This window comes from Giraffa tippelskirchi, chromosome 6, assembly GCF_054371585.1.
Source record: "Giraffa tippelskirchi isolate mGirTip1 chromosome 6, T2T-mGirTip1v1.2.pri, whole genome shotgun sequence".
Lineage (NCBI taxonomy): Eukaryota > Metazoa > Chordata > Mammalia > Artiodactyla > Giraffidae > Giraffa > Giraffa tippelskirchi.
This window is the reverse complement of record NC_137280.1, coordinates 144175094-144191863: the sequence shown is the minus strand read 5'-3', so window position 1 is coordinate 144191863 and position 16770 is coordinate 144175094. Positions and strand designations below refer to the sequence as shown.

The 16770-nt window shown below is 46.2% G+C and overlaps 2 protein-coding genes across 3 annotated transcripts in view; one reads left to right on the top strand and one right to left on the bottom strand.

Moving 5' to 3' along the window:
- The window catches only part of ATP10B (ATPase phospholipid transporting 10B (putative)), a 304891-nt gene that overhangs the window by 248262 nt on the left and 39859 nt on the right, over positions 1-16770 (top strand). For both annotated transcript variants that reach the window (XM_081500594.1, XM_081500595.1), the window contains 4 exons: positions 6828-7019; positions 8498-9098; positions 11281-11390; positions 14394-14520. In XM_081500594.1, coding sequence (XP_081356720.1) covers positions 6828-7019; positions 8498-9098; positions 11281-11390; positions 14394-14520 — 1030 coding nt within the window. The remainder of the gene's footprint in view (positions 1-6827; positions 7020-8497; positions 9099-11280; positions 11391-14393; positions 14521-16770) is intronic.
- The window catches only part of LOC145510150 (uncharacterized), a 188075-nt gene continuing 176654 nt past the window's right edge, over positions 5350-16770 (bottom strand). The window contains exons 3-6 of the transcript XR_014056822.1: positions 16155-16232; positions 13796-13848; positions 8953-9076; positions 5350-5474 (exon numbers count right to left, since the gene is read on the bottom strand). The gene's annotated coding sequence lies outside the window, so the exon portion shown is untranslated. The remainder of the gene's footprint in view (positions 5475-8952; positions 9077-13795; positions 13849-16154; positions 16233-16770) is intronic.

The following is a 16770-nucleotide window of genomic DNA, read 5'->3' as shown; positions in this document are numbered from 1 at the left end:
GGAGACATTCCACACAAGCAAATGGAGACTTGGGGCTCTAAACAGTAGCTAGAATAAGAGGCACAGGTCATATAGAGGGGAAGAGGAGATGGAGGCATGGGAGGAACTAGGCCACAGTTTGTTCCAGGCCTGCACACCAGGGCTCCTGTTCATTTCCACCGCTGGCCCTGTGGGTTCCCACAGCAGCAATCTGCTGCACCCAATCAATGATTGTCAGCAGTGTGACTGTGAATGAACTGTCATTTAAAGTGAAAGGAGAGTAGAGGATTGGAGCTTGGCCACCTCCTCACAGCTTTCAATGTCGAATGCTCCCAGCCAGAGAGGAAATGGGAGTGATAGGGCAGCCATATAGCCTAGAACCTTGTACTCAAACTGTGGTCCTCAGAACCACAGCAGTCAGGAGCACCACTTGGGAGCTTATAGAAATGCAGGAGCTTAGGCCTCACTCCAGACTTGCTGAATCAGCATCTGTGTTTAAACAAGATGCCTAGCTGATTCATGTACATGTTAGAGTTTGGGAAGTACTGGCATCATGTTTAAGGGTTTGGGTCTAGGATCAGCAGAACTGGGTTCAGGACTGAGCTCTTTTATTGATTTTGAGACCTTAGACAAGTTACTTATTTGCAGTGAGCCTCATTCACTTCATTAATAAAATGGGAGAATGATAATAGCTATTTAATGCTGTTATAATGACATAATATTCATGGAAGCCAGGCTTCCCAGGTGACAATTGTGGTAAAGAACTTGCCAGACAATACAGGAGACATAAGAGACGCAGGTTCAATCCCTAGGTTGGGAAGATCCCCTGGAGGAGGCAACCCACTCCAGTATTCTTGCCTGGAGAATCCCATGGACAGAGGAGCCTGGCAAGCTACGTGGGATCCCAAAAAGTCAGACACAACTAAAGTGACTTAACACACACATGGAAGCACTTAGCATAGCACTCACTTTGCTGTAAGTTGTCAATAGACACAATCCACTGATAATAACAGAATCCTTAAGGGTGTGGTGTGAGGTCAGAGAGCACCTTCTTCAAAGAGGAAGCCTTGGGGGTTCTGCTATAGAAAGAAATCCAACCAGTTGGGTGCCTGGTTGCCAAAAAGCTCTAATCTGAACAACCAGTAGCCCCACAGATGTGTATTTCTTTTCCTTCAGAGAAATAGACTAGCCAAAGGGCCCAGAGGTGGGTAAGGGGCGCTGCTTTCTCGCTAAGTATCCTACATGCCAAGTTCCTAATGTTAATGAACCAGATAGGAAACCAATGGGCTGTGGGCAAAGGGAACCACGAAGAAGCTTGCCCTGCAGAAACAAGTCTGAGTGTCTGGATAAAGCTGCCGTGACATCTTCCGCTGACACCTGCAGGCTGGGCCCGCTGCCAGTGCCAGAGACAAGTAGGCCCTTCGCCGAACTTCTTTTTAATGCAGTGCTGTATGATTGGAAGGAAATACTAAGAAAGAGTTTTAACAAAGAGCCCCTGTGAGTTCATCAGTGGTGAGGTAGTGTCTTGCCCTAGATAGGAGTCAGGCAACAAAGGTCTAAGTGAGTGCCTGCAGGCTGCCAGGCACCGGGACACACCGCAGTCTCTGCCCTCATGGCACTTAGAGACTAGAGAGTAAATGGACATGCAAAAAATAACCATTAAATCATTTTATCTGTGTCACCGTTTGGAAATACATAATGCATAGCTTGGAGCAAAGCAGTATGCTGTCGGGCTGGAGTCAGGTGGTGTGAAATCTGTCCTAGTTCTGACCCTGATTCATGCAGTCTTGAGAAGTTCACTTCCCTCCTCCCTGGCACTCAGTTTTATCATCAGGAAAACTGGGGATTTGGCTGTGATGACATCCAAGCTTGTTCCCAAGTCTGGGTATCTGTGGTAAGGGTTAAAAGCATCCCATTCATGTACCCTCACCAAAAAAAAAAAAAAGATATTTTCTGGAAAAGATCCCTGTAATCCCCTTTATAATCTTGTGGACTGTCTGCTGAGCCCTAAGGATTAGATATGAAAGTTCACTGAGATGCCAGACACTAAAGATGCCAGCAGTCAGCAAGAATCAAAGGCTACTTCTTTCTCATGGGGGATCTTGTCTGGCATGGCGGTTAAAGAGCATGAATTCTAGAGTTGAACTTTCTTGAATCAGCTGACTGTATGACCTGGGCAAGATGCCTAATCTCCCTGGGCAGCAGTTTCTTCATTTGAAATGCAGAGGTAACTGGGAGAATAGTAGTTGTTGTTGTTCAGTCACGCAGTCATGTCCGACTCTTTTCGACCCCATGAACTGTAGTACACTGGGCTTCACTGTCCTTTATCATCTCCCAGAGTTTGCTTAAACTCCTGTCCATTGAGTGTATGACTCCATCCAACCATCTCGTCCTCTCTTGTCCCCTTCTCTTCCTGCTTTCAATCTTTCCCAGCATCAGGGTCTTTTCTAATGAATCAGTTCTTCTCATCAAGTGGCCCAACTATTGGAACTTCAGCTTCAGCATCAGTCCTTCCAATGAATATTCAGGACTGATTTCCTTTAAGATGGACTGGTTTGATCTCCTTGCAGTCCAAGGGACTCTCAAGAGTCTTCTTCAACACCACAATTCAAAAGCATCAACTCTTCAATGCTCAGTCTTCTTTATGGTCCAACTCTCACATCCATACATGACTACTGCAAAATCATAGCTTTGACTAGACAGAACTTTGTCAGCAAATAATGTCTCTGCTTTTTAATATACTGTCTAGTTTGGTCATAGCTTTTCTTCCAAGGAACAAGCATCTTTTGATTTCACGGATGCAGTCACCATCTGCAGTGATTTTCGGAGCCCAAGAAAACAAAGTCTGTCACTGTTTCCATTGTTTCCCCATCTATTTGTCATGAAATGATGGGACCTAGATAGCATATTAAAAAGCAGAGACGTTACTTTGCCAGCAAAGGTCCATCTAGTCAAGGCTATGGTTTTTCCAGTAGTCATGTATGGATGTGAGAATTGGACTGTAAAGAAAGCTGAGCACCAAAGAATTGATGCTTTTGAACTGTGGTGTTCGAGAAGACTCTTGAGAGTCCCTTGGACTGCAAGGAGATCCAACCAGTCCATCCTAAAAGAAATCAGTCCTGGGTGTTCATTGGAAGGTCTGATGTTGAAGCTGAAACTCCAATACTTTGGCCACCTGATGTGAAGAGCTGACACATTTGAAAAGATCCTGATGCTGGGAAAGATTGAGGGTGGGAAAAGAAGGGGACAACAGAGAATGAGATGGTTGGATGGCATCACTGACTCAATGGACATGAGTTTGGGTAAACTCCGGGAGTTGGTGATGGACAGGGAGGCCTGGTGTGCTGCAGTCCATGGGGTCACAAAGAGTTGGACACAACTGAGCAACTGAGCTGAACTGAACTGATGGGACTGGATGCCATGATCTTAGTTTTCTGAATGTTGAGTTTTAAGCCAGCTTTTTCACTCTCCTCTTTCACTTTTATCAAGAGGCTCTTTAGTTCCTCTTCACTTTCTGCCTTAAGAGTGGTATCATCTGCATATCTGAGGTTATTGATATTTCTCTGGCAATCTTGATTCCAGCTTGTGCTTCATCCAGCCCGGCATTTTGCATGACCTACTCTGCATATAAGTTAAATAAGCAGGGTGACAATATACAGCCTTGACACACTCCTTTCCCAATTTGGAATCAGTCCATTGTTCCATGTCCGGTTCTAACTGTTGCTTCTTGACCTGCATACAGGCTTCTCAGGAGGCAAGTAAGGTGGACTGGTGTTGCCATCTCTTTAAGAATTTTCCACAGTTTGTTGTGCTCCATGCAGTCAAAGGCTTTAGCATAGTCAATGGAACAGAAGTAGATGTTTTTTCTGGAATTCTCTTGCTTTTTCTGTGACCCAACAGATGTTGACAATTTGATCTCTGGTTCCTCTGCCTTTTCTAAGTCCAGCTTGAACATCGGGGTGTATAGATAACATGCTCCAGGGATGCAGTGAGATGACAGATGTACAGACCATAAGAAACACTCCACAGATAAGAACTCTCATTACTGTTAGGATGAATTGGCTCAGAGTTCTTTGAACAGTGTTGGTAAACTGATGACAGGTACTGGAGGGACCCTGAAATAAAATTAGAGGAGTCAGCATGGGAGCATTAAGGGAGCATACTACTTTACTATGACCACAGAAAGGAAGACCCTAGACTCGCAATCAAGGGGTCTGATGTGCAATTCTGGCTTTACATTGACTCACTGAGTGTCATTTGTCAAGTCAGCCCATCCTTCTGGGTTTCAGTTGAGATTAGCTTCATCTCTGGTTGGGGCTGTGAGAACCCAGTGAGATGCATAAATGACCCTGTTGGAGAGGTAGGATGATCTCCATCACTGTGAGCTCCTGCTGTGACAACTGCACTCAAAGGCAGAGAGGACAGGTGGTCCTCGCTCCTGCCTAAGCTTTCTGAAAGTGCAGACACCATATGGTACGGATGGGCCACCGTTACTCATTACAGGGCAATGAGATGAAATGCAGATGATGCAGTTTTAGTAGCACTCTTCCTTTTCATAAACAGGTTTTTGCAGGAAACTCTCCTCTTAATATGGGATGAACAAGATGGAAGTCTAGGTGCTGGCTCTGTGAGAGTCCTCCAAATGAAGGTTAGAGCTCTTTAAAGTGTGTGTTCCACATCCCATCCACTTCCCCTGATCAACTGTGCAGGTGGAGACCAGACTGTCATCCCTCCAGCCATCCAGCACCTCCACGCCTGTCTGTGTTTCCTCCCTGTGACTCTCACCTGTGCCAGCAGACCAGGGAGCTTAAAATCTGACCTCTGGGATCATTGCAGTTGGTAGTCAGAGAAGATACTGTCTGAGGACTCTTTCCTACAGGATTTTTTTTTTAATTTTTCATTTTATATTGAGGTATAGCCTATTAACAATGTTGTGGTAGTTTCAGGTGAACAGCGCTGGGACTCAGCCATACATACATGTATCCACTCTCCCCCAGTCTTCCTTCCCACCCAGTCTGGTACATAACATTGAGTAGAGTTCTGTGTGCTATACAGTAGGGCCTTGTTAGTTATCCATTTTGAAAATAGTACTGTGTACATGACTTTCCCAAACTCCGTAACTATCCCCTCCCTCTGGCAACCATAAGTTCGTTTTCTAAGTGTGCCCCACAGGATGTTTTTAATTTCAACTTGGGTTCTAGTTTGTAAAACTTGCGAGCTCATTGGCCCTCAGTCTTCTCTCTGCATGTATCAGTCAAAACTCCCTCAGTGCATCTTTTTCAATCATTGACTCTTCTAAACTTGAATTAACCTGTGAACTCTGAGCATTGATAGAAATGGCTATATGTGAAAACGTCTTTACAGAATGGCTTTTGTCATGTCTATGAAGAGCTGATGTTTATTGAACTTCTGCTTCACATCAGGCAATCTTTGGGGTTCCAGGAGATACAACTTCATAGAAAAGGCAGTCCATCTTTCAGGCTCTTGGTTTATCTCTAGGGAGATTAAACATGGACATAAGAAAACTTAATTTAAAATACAGGCAATATGTAGTGAATTCTAGAGGGATAGAAGAAGTGGCAACTTCAACAAAGATGTGAAAAAATTGGAAATCCATGAGTCAGATCCAGTCCGCAGAGTTTTTTAAAAAGAAATTAAAAAAAAAAAACAAACAGTCCTTACATCATTCTTTACTTTATCTTTAAAAACCCAGAGATTTAGCAAAATGCACCAGCCTTGGAGCATTTTACTAGCAGAACAGTCACCCCCTTTTAGATGGGGTGGGACTTGCCAGGGCTCAGCACAGCCCCACTCCCCATCCCATAGTGTCCTCATCTGTAGCTTGGCCATCTTCCCTCATTCCCCGTACCTGCCTGACTCCTGTGGATATTCTCAGTTCAAGAAGCTGCTGCTGAAGCTTCTGGCTCAGAAGACAGATGACTCACTGTGGCTGAGTCACATCTCATGAACCCGTGGAGTTTTTATGGTTATGAAGTCGAGGTAGGGTTTGGGTAGACAGGAGAGGACTTCCAACAGAGTGTGGAAGGAGGCCTAGGAGGGGAGTATACACCCAAGAGTCAGCCAGCAGACCACCTGGCTGAGCTGAAGGACCACACGCAGAGTGGTGGGAATCAATAGGAGAAATGCAAGCTGGGAAATAATTTAGATGCCAGACTGAAATGATCGTGTTCACGGTGAAGATCTGAAGATTTTTTAATCTCAAGAATACCTTGAGGGAAATGGTGTCTTAGAAGGATGTATGGGTGATATACATATGAAGGGTTGGAACGAAATGAGGTAAGAGGCAGTCACCTCACTTTAAAGGCTGAAGTGGAAATCCAGAGGGCTTCCCCAGTGACTCAGTGGTAAAGAATCCGCCTACAATGTAGGAGATGCGGATTCGATCCGAGAGTTGGAAAGATCCCCTGGAGGAGGGCATGGTAACCCACTCCAGTATTCTTCCCTAGAAAACCGCATGGACAGAGGGGCCTGGTGGGCTACAGTCCATGGGTTTGCAGGAGTCAGACACGACTGAAGCAACTGAGCATGCATACACCCAGGCTGGAGGGCTAGAGGGTCTGAGCCTGGCTAGAAGCATCAGGAATGAGGGGTAAATGGTGGGAAGATGCTGTGTGGGCAGAACAACCAGAGCCTATTTAACTGATGGACATGTGGGCTTGAGGGAAGGGAAGGAACCAAATCAGACTCTGTGGTGAGCAGGCCTGGGGGAAGAGAGCCGTGCTGGGTGCAGGATGCAGGGAGGACTGTATCAGCCTTTCTCAGGCATGAGGATGCCTTCCTCTCCAGTCCCTTCAGGAAAGACTCTGACCCTAGCCTTTCTCTCCCAGGAAACAGACGTGACTCCGGATAAAAATCTCCTGTCCAAGGTGCGAGACGCAGCTCTGTGGCTGGAGACCCTGTCAGACGGCAGACCCCCCAAGCCTTCCCTTGCCACTGCCTCCTCCATTGCTGACTTCTTCCTTGCCTTAACCATCTGCAACTCCGTCATGGTCTCCATGACTACCGAGCCCAGGCAGAGGGTAAGGGCCAGTGATGGTGTGGGTGGGATGGATGGGAGGAGGGCAGGCATGAAGGGGGTGCCCTGCACAAGAGCACAAAACACCTGGGTCCTGGTCACACTGTCACCATGTCATCACTGAGAGACCTTGAACAGAGCTCTTGTCTTCTCTGGGCCTCAATCTCCTTATGTTTTAAATACAATATAAGAAGTTCCATATGAGTTTTCTGTGTAGGTTTTGCATTTTGTGTCTGCAGGGTAGATGTTATAAGTTAATATTTACTTAGCGCTTGCTATGTGCAGGGCTCTATGCCAAACATCACCTGCTGCTGCTAAGTCGCTTCAGTCGTGTCCGACTCTGTGCGACCCCATAGACAGCCATCACCTGCACTATCATTTAATCGTTATGGCCCAGCAATCCTGTGGGGTATGTCTTTGGATTTAGCAAGTGAGGAAACAGTGGCTCGGAGAACTTGAGTAACCTAATGAAGGACATATGGTGAATACATGGCAGAACCATCTGTATGATTCTATCATAATGTCACGGCATGCCGGTATCTGCTTTTTAAAGGGGGAGTTAAAAAAAAAATGAACACCGCGTATGAGGTTCTGCTAAGTTAGAGATAACACAGCTGGATGGCCATTTATAAAAGATTATACTTGGAGTTATTTTTCAGTACTGAAGATAGATTTATCTTTGATTATCTACATACTATCACCCAAGCTCTCTTATAAGTGATGAATAAAAATAATGGGTGTTACAGCACATGGCCACAAAAATTAAGAAAAAGAGGGTTCATCCAAGTACCAAACCAGAGCCCCTATTATTACACCCAGGTTCTAAACTTCACTGAAAAGTCAGCAAGTAATCAGAGGTCTGCAGGTAACTTTGGGAAGCAGGAAGCATATTTGAGAAGTTCTATTTTCAAGAGAGAAAGAAGTATACCATCCATTTCTCAATTTTCAAGCTAATGGAAGGCTACAGCTGGCAGGTAGCTCAGAAGCCCCTGGAGTCAGACAGACCCAGATGTGAGAGCCAGCTCTGCCACCTACAAGCTGGGTGATCACAGCCCACTTAATCTCTTTATGCCTTGGTTTCCTCATCCAGAAGTTGGGATAATGATAGGATCCCCTAGCATTGTTGCTGGGAGGATGAAGTGGGATGCTGCATGCAAAAATAAAGCAGGCAAGGTGATGGTAAGGGTTCAGGGCATGTGAACTGCAACTCTGAGTCTGGCTTTTGTCTCCTTTTCTTTGCTTGGCCCATGATCAAAGTGGGATGGTCACCACCAATCCCTAGGAAGTCAGGGCTGGAAGGAAACCAGTGGCCTAACCCTCTCACATTATAGTTGGGTAAATAGAGGTTCACAGAAGGGAGAAGGCTTGCCCATCATCATTGAAGTGGATGACTGCAAAATGAGCTTTATATTCTGCCATAAGGCAGCTTGATAGTTTTCCCAACCTGGAGAGTCATGTTCTCTTTTCCTCTTTTGCCTCAAGGTCACCATGCCACCCTCGACCAAGGCTCTGGGGACATCCCTGGAGAAGATCCAGCAGCTGTTCCACAGGTTGAAGCTTTCAAGCCTCAGCCAGTCCTTCTCATCCACTGCACCCTCCGACATGGACCTGGGGGAGAGCTTGGGGACCAACATGCCCACCACAGACTCGGAAGAGAGAGATGACACGTCAGTGTGCAGTGGCGGCTATTCCACCGACGGCGACTACAAAAGCAGCATGTGGGAGCAGGGTGACATCCTGGGGGCAGGGCCGAGGGCCTCCCTGGAGGAGGTGCTGCAGGCCCCAGCCCTCAGCCTGGCCAGTCCCGAGCTCTGTTATGAGGCCGAGAGCCCTGACGAGGCCGCCCTAGTGCATGCTGCCCGTGCCTACAGCTTCACACTGGTGTCCCGGACACCTGAGCAGGTGACCGTGCGCTTACCCCAGGGCACCTGCCTCACCTTCGATGTCCTCTGCACCCTGGAGTTTGACTCTGTCAGAAAGAGGATGTCCGTGGTCGTGAGGCACCCGCTGACCGGTGAGATTGTTGTCTACACCAAGGGAGCCGACTGCATTATCATGGACCTGCTGGAAGACCCAGCCTGTAGTGAGTCTATCTCATTGGGGTCCAAGAAGAGAGGGTTCTGGTGTTTAACTGGTGGCGTGGAATGGTAACTGGGGGGCTTGTGTTATGGTGTCACTCAGTCCAGCAGGTCCCAGCTGGAACACAAGCCCTTGAGATGTTTTCCTCATAGCATCTTCCTTAACACACACTGCTCGCCACATCTCCATGACCTGGAGAATTACAGAGCTTATTAAAGGCATTGCTCAGCCTTGTCACAGAGGAACCTCTTTATTTATCTCAGTTTCTAATTCTCCAAACTCATTTAAACATGGATGCTCCATACACAAATTTCCCCGCCCCCTACCCAGGACATCCATCAGTATACCCTAGAAAATACTGTGGTCCTAACTGTTAGTTCTGGGGAGAAGCCAACTGAACCTGAAGAGGGAAGTGGCATAAAAGAAGATGCTCAGCTAACTAGTGGTGAATCCTAGTGGAGGTGTCCTGAATCCTGGTTCAGAGCTTTTGTCACGCCACCAGAATTCTGCACTGGGCTCGATTCACTCTGGGAAACCTCAAGGGATACTCTTTATCATTCTTTTCCCCAGCCTCCCCCACATGGATTTTCATTAACTTGCTCCAAGCCAGAAAAATGTTCCAAAATCCCTGCATATCAGTGTCCAGTTTTGGAGCAGCATGAATTAGTGTGTGGCCGCTTCCTGACTGCTAACAAGGAGAAGACAGTTATGGGGCTATGATTCTCCCAGGACAGGAGCTTCCAGCCAAGCTTAAGAATTGCCCAGGCATCCCCGTGCCTCCTGCATTGTCAGCTATGGATCAGAGCCAAGAGGTTCATGGGGATTGATGAGCGTTTAGAATGGGAAGGGAGCTAATTAAGTGTCTTCATCCCCAGACTCTGGCAGGCAAGTGGATTTGGTGTTTCAAAGTCAGGGGAACCACAGCATTTCATTCCTGCACAACAGCCTTCCACACTGCCCTGGAGATATTTCTTTGTTCCTCACCTGATTCCAAAATGAATGAGAGATGCCTCCAATAAAAGATACATATATGATGTTACTATGAGATTTGAGAAGCAAAGATTTCAAAGGCAGGGAGGAAAATAACCTCAGTTTTAATATATGTACAATGTTTGAACAGTCAACTTGACCCTGAGGTTCCTGGTAGCCTGAGCAATAAAGTAAACTCAGAAGTACACAGGTAGAAGGCAAAAGGTGTTTTTAAATTCAGGAGCAGATGTCTTTGAAAATAAAACATCATAGATAGTGGTCCAAAAGACAAGGTACAAAGACTGTGCTTAAGGCACCTGGAAAGGCAGAGGAACCAGAGATCAAGTTGCTGACATCCACTGGATCATCAAAAAAGCAAGAGAGTTCCAGAAAAACATCTACTTCTGCTTTATTGCCTATGCCAACGCCTTTGACTGTGGAAAATTCTGAAAGAGATGGGAATACCAGACCATCTGACCTGTCTCTTGAGAAACCTGTATGCAGGTCAGGAAGCAACAGTTAGAACTGGACATGGAACAACAGACTGGTTCCAAATAGGGAAAGGAGTATGTCAAGGCTGTATATTGTCACCCTACTTATTTAACTTATATGCAGAGTACATCATGAGAAATGCTGGGCTGGAGGAAGCACAAGCTGGAATCAAGGTTGCCGGGAGAAATATCAATAACCTCAGATATGCGGATGACACCACACTTATGGCAGAAAGTGAAGAAGAACTAAAGAGCTTCTTGGTGAAAGTGAAAGAGGAGAGTGAAAAAGTTGGCTTAAAGCAGATATTTGAGTTTTCCATGCTTTTTTTTTTTTTTTTTGGCTGCACAGTATACAGGATCTTAGTTTCCCAACCAGGGATGGAACATGGGCCCCTGCATTGAAAGCACAGAGTCCTAACCACTGGACAGTCAGGGAATTCCCACAAACAAGCATTTGGAAACAATACTTGAAGCCACCTAACTTCCCTAAATAGTACTTCTCTCAGCCAGACTTCTGATGATCAGATATAGAAAGCGGACAGTTTAAGGACCCATGGAGTTACCACTTTGCAGGGCAGCCTGAAAGAGCAGCTTCATGTTTGTGTAAGGGGTGTGTGGGGGTGGGGGTGGCATAAAGGAATTCCTCCTCTAAAGACTCCCGGGTGTTAGAAACGGGATCCCTAAGCATTTTGTCCATGACCTCATGGGGAACAATGACTTTGACAGTGACCGACACTGATGTGGAAAAGAAGATGAGGAAAATCCGAGCCCGGACCCAGAGGCATCTAGACTTGTATGCAAGAGACGGCCTTCGAACACTGTGTATCGCCAAGAAGGTAAGAACAAATTCCACATTTAGTAGCCGAAAGGCTCCAACCCTGCTTGTGTCTTTTCTGTTTCTTGTTAGAAGATCCTCAATATTGGTTCTTCTAATATTTTCAAAATTGGCTACCCTGACCACACAGACCCACAACTTTGACAATTTTGCCGGGACAGAAATCTGAGCTTGTGGTTCCCTGCTTTTCATTGTAGATATAATTGGTAACCTATAACTCATGATTTTTTAATGTTGTAATTGCCTTTAAATATCCTCTTACATTTCCATTACTTGCCGAGATCTAGAAGTTGGGAGATTTTATGTGATCACATACAAATCTAGATTTCTGGTTTCTCTTGAAAATGTAGAGGATCTGGAAAACTGGATCACCATTCTTGAATAGTTTCAAATACTGTAGCCAGGTAGCAGCAGATTCTTGCTGAGGAATATATTCTTCTGTGTTCTGGGGTTGGTCACAGTTCTTACCACTCTCTATCACATTGCCCTTGGCCCAGCTAGATTCAATTAGTTTACCTTCCCTGGGCCCTGCAGTTCTTTCAGTTTGCAGCCGCTACAGGAAAGGCAAGCAAAGAGCTATGAATCCCAGAGCTGGAGTACCTCAAATCAGATATGGGGAACTACAATGGGCATACATTTCAAGATGGTTAGAAGTGATTTCTTTTTTTTCTAATTGGGGTATAATTGACTTATAATGTTGTTAGTTTCAGGTGTACGATGAATCAGTTATACATATATATATATATATATATCTCCACTCTTTCTTAGATTCTTTTCAAACTTAATGGTTATCAGGGGGCAATGGGGGGAGGGATAAACTAGGAGATTGGGATTGATATACACACTACTATATATAAAATAGAGAACTAATAAGGACCTACTGTATAGCACAGGGAACGCTACTCAGTATTCTGTAATGGCCTACATGGGAAAAGAATCTAAAACGAATAGAGGGTGTTTTTTCTCCATAAATCCCAGAGCTTTTCATCTCTTTTGTGGTGCTTATGCACCATAAAGTTGAAGAGCACCCACTTTAAAGCCAGGCCTGGGACAAGTCCCAGTCACTTATCAGTGATGTGACCTTGGGCCAGTTTCTTCACCTCTCTGAGCTTTGGGTTGTTCTCATGTGTAAAACGGTGCTAGTGTACCCTACTTCATACAGTTGTCATGGAGATTAACTAAGATAACACAGGTAATGCTGGGACAGTGACTAGCACTTTCTACTCTATAGATTGTAATTAAAACCTACCACTTTCTATATTTTATTGAAATCATCTATTTCTATTTTGCCTCCTCTGATAAGACGGTTCTTTCTCAAAAGTAAAAGACTTACCTGTGTCCCCATTTCCCCACAGTGCCATGCATGGCATATTAAAGAATATTAATATTAAAGAATATTAATATTAATATTAAAGAATATTTGATGCTTAGACAAAAGAATCATTTATTACTGTAACAGACAGTGTGCATATAATGCCAACCATTCAGTTCAGTCACTCAGTCGTGTCCAACTCTGTGCGACCCCATGGATCACAGCACGCCAGGCCTCCCTATCCATCACCAGCTCCCAGAGTTTACCCAAACTCATGTCCATCAAGTCGGTGATGCCACCCAGCCGTCTCATCCTCTGTCGTCCCCTTCTCCTCCTGCCCCCAATCCTTCTCAGCATCAGGGTCTTTTCCAATGAGTCAACACTTCGCATGAGGTAGCCAAAGTATTGGAGTTTCAGCTTCAACATCAGTCCTTCCAATGAACACCCAGGACTGATCTCCTTTAAGATAATGCCAACAGAGGGGTCTAAAATGCTATGAACTCCAGAGGAGGAACTATGTCCTCTGCTGCTGCTGCTGCTGCTAAGTCGCTTCAGTCGTGTCCGACTCTGTGTGACCCCATAGACGGCAGCCCACCAGGCTCCGCCATCCCTGGGATTCTCCAGGCAAGAACACTGGAGTGGCTTGCCATTTCCTTCTCCAATGCATGAAAGGGAAAAGTGAAAGTGAAGTCGCTCAGTCATGTCCGACTCTTCACGACCCCATGGACTGTAGCCTACCAGGCTCCTCCGTCCATGGGAGTTTCCAGGCAAGAGTACTGGAATGGGTTGCCAGTGGTGGTTTAGTCTCTAAGTCACGTCTGACTCTGTGACCCCATGGACTATAGCCCACCAGGCTCCTCTGTCTATAGGATTTTCCAGGCAGGAATACTGGAGTGGGTGCCATTTCCTTCTCCAGGGGATCTTCCCAACCCAGGGATCGAACCCAGGTCTCCTGCACTGTAGGCAGATTCTTTACCAACTGAGCTACCAGAGAAGCCCCCTGTGTCCTCTAGTTGGATTTTTTCAGCCATTGGACCCCTTCAGGAGCTAGTGGAATAGTCTACTAGGCTACACAAGACCTGTCTGCTACTTACTTTTCCAGCCTCATCGCTGGTCCTCTCCATCTGGCTCTCCATCCTTAAGCCAACTGCTGTGTTCAGGGAACAGAAAGAAAGCCAAGTTCACTGCTGTTTCATGGCCTTTTAACTTGCCTCTCCCCATGACTGAACACTTCTCATCATTGGATTTCAGCCTGTATGTCAACTTGTCTAAGGGTCCTGGCGATCCAAACAAAAATAACCCCCTTCCCACAGCTATCCCCCTACTCAGTCATATGCTGTTTGTCTTCTGTATAGAAGTCCTTGGGATGGTCCATTCTTTTAAATTATTCACTTAGATAATGTCTCTCACCCTCTACTAGCACATCAGCCCAGGTCTGTAGGGCTCTTGTCTATCTTGATCACTACTATATCCATAGTACCCAGAGCATTACAGGGGTCAACAGACATTTGATGATAATGGAACATGAAGATCAATCCTTCAACAATTCAAGAATCTAGAAAAAAAAATCATTGAGAAGAAAGCCCCATCTAATTGTATAGTGAAACTCAAATTGGCCTGTAAGGAGGTCCAGCACATGGGCAGGGGACGGAGTCACCCAGAGTTGTGAACGAGCCTCTTCCCATCTCATAGGTCTTAAGTGAAGAGGACTTCGGGCGATGGGCAAGTTTCCGGCGTGAAGCTGAGGCATCCCTCAACAACAGAGACGAGCTTCTCCTGGAGACAGCACAGCATCTGGAGAATCAACTCACCTTACTCGGTAGCTAAAAATAAGTTTATTGTTATATTTTTTAAAAGGAATGCTGCAAGCTGGAAAGGGCATTCGTGGCCTTGACTCTGACACTCTTACAAATGTGTCTCAATTAGGAGCCTCCCTGGGGAATCCTTCCAGGCATTTGGCGCCAGTGGGCTGTGCCGGCATCCTACCAGGCTCCACACCCTGCTTCCCGAGGACGCCCGGGAGCATTCCTGCACTCCCTGCTGGAGGAAGCCTGATTGCTTCTCCTCCAGTCATTCATATGTTTATTGAGCACCTACTGTGTGCCAAGTAGCACACTAGGTATTGTGGCTTCAAGGGGGAACAAGAGCCACGGACCCTGCCCTGGAAGATTAAATAAGAAATTTCATCAGGGTGTGACAAGAGTGGGGCTGGGAGATGTAGCTGGTAGGATGGAAGCACAAAGGAGAAGGTGGCAACCTACCGCGGAGCCAAAGAGGGCACAGGAGGGCTTAAGCTGATTGGAGAAAGGGAGCTCATCAAAGGGGTAGGGTGTTCCATGAGAGGGAAGGGCCTGAATGAAGGTCTGGAGGTAAGAAAGCCCAGGCTAGCCGGAGACCTAGAGATCTGCCTTGGCTGGACCACAGAGTGCGAGGGAGACCCATGAGGTTAAGAGAGGTCAGGAGCATGTAGATTATGAAGGGCCATGTAAATCATATGCTAAAGGTTTGGAGAAGGGGAGTTAAAGCAGGGACAGATTTATGTTTTACAAAAATCACTCTGACTGCTGCTGTATAGAAATTAGACGGCCACCCTGAGGGAAAGATGGAAAGCACCAGCTAAGAGACAGCGATGGATTTCTGTTGAAGGAAAAGCATTGCCAAGGGAGAAGGGGGAGGCTTTCTTTTTCAGATTCGTCTCCTTACAGCTTGGGAACAAGATCTAGGAAAGGCAACGCCTGCACAGCATGCACATACTGGCCACGTGGCAACAGCCTTCTTCCGCCTGGGAAGCAGTGCTGATCCAGGGATGAAGGCCACGTCTTGGCCCTGTGTGCCCAGGGACACTTCCCCGCAACCCTCTGAGCCTCTCTGCCTCCTCTGGAGAAATCACACTCCACCTAGCTCAGCCAGGCAGGGGTGAAGGGGGAGACCTAGGGTGTTGCTGTAAGAAGATGGTAAAATCTCTTTATATTTAAAACGTAGCAGCAAGATTTAATGGGATGAGTGGCGAGCTAGGGGAGGCAGTTTTGCACCCCACCTCCTTCAGCCTTTTGTTTCCTGTGTTTGGACTGCAGGGGCCCTTGTCTGCTGTCTGATGAGGTTGCCTGGAAAGCTGGCCTGGAGAACTCACTCTAACAGGAACCAGGGTGTAGCTAGTGTGGACAGCTCCATCCAGCACACCAGGCCACCATCGGAATGTCATCCCATTAGGGCCCCTGACTCCTATACACATTTCTCCTTGTTCTGAGGGAGGCTTCTGGCCCCCGCTGATGAGAAGTGCCCCTGAGCCAGTTCGGCATAAAAGAGAACACACTTGTTAGGACCTGTCGGCTTCCTGGCTGAGAAAGGCTCTCACCCCTCATTTCATTTTCTCTCTCACACCACTAAATGTGTTTTTCCTCCTCTCTCCTTTACTCTTCCTCCCTGTAATATACATCAGCTTCAGTCTCTCACCTTCCAGGTTAATGCTTGGAGAAAAAGATGAGGGTCAGGCATCATTTTTCATGGGATTGTTCTCCAGTGCACTTGGGCCTGAAATACAAAATGAGCCCATTTCAGGATGGAGAGGTTTATTTTTCTTCCCTCACAGTGGCTTAGGATAGAGCAGACTGGGGCCGAGAAGAGACTTCATCCTGCCACCAAGAAACTGCCTTGCCATTCAGAAGCTGCATTGCATTCACACCGGGTCTCCCAGTACAAAATGATCTTTTCAATATGCATCCAGCATGACTGCTTTGCCAACCTATTGTCACTCGGGATTATTAAAAGAAACGGCATGCTTCACTCCTGCCCAGAGTGAAATGGACAGCCATTAGTCTGTGGTCTGAAACAAATCTCAATTTAAATGCAGATTTATTTTTGCTTAATCACTTGGCAACCATTGGATGTTTGGGTATATATTCATCAAGGTTGGCTCAAAGCTTGAGACCATTCAAAAAATGATGGAATTCACATCTTTAATTCCCTCTAAGAATATTATTTTAAAAACCCAGCTCTATTAATTCTGCAGTGAGCACTTGTGGAGGAAAGACTTTAGTGTCCACATGTCCTTCCACTCCTATTGCTGCTA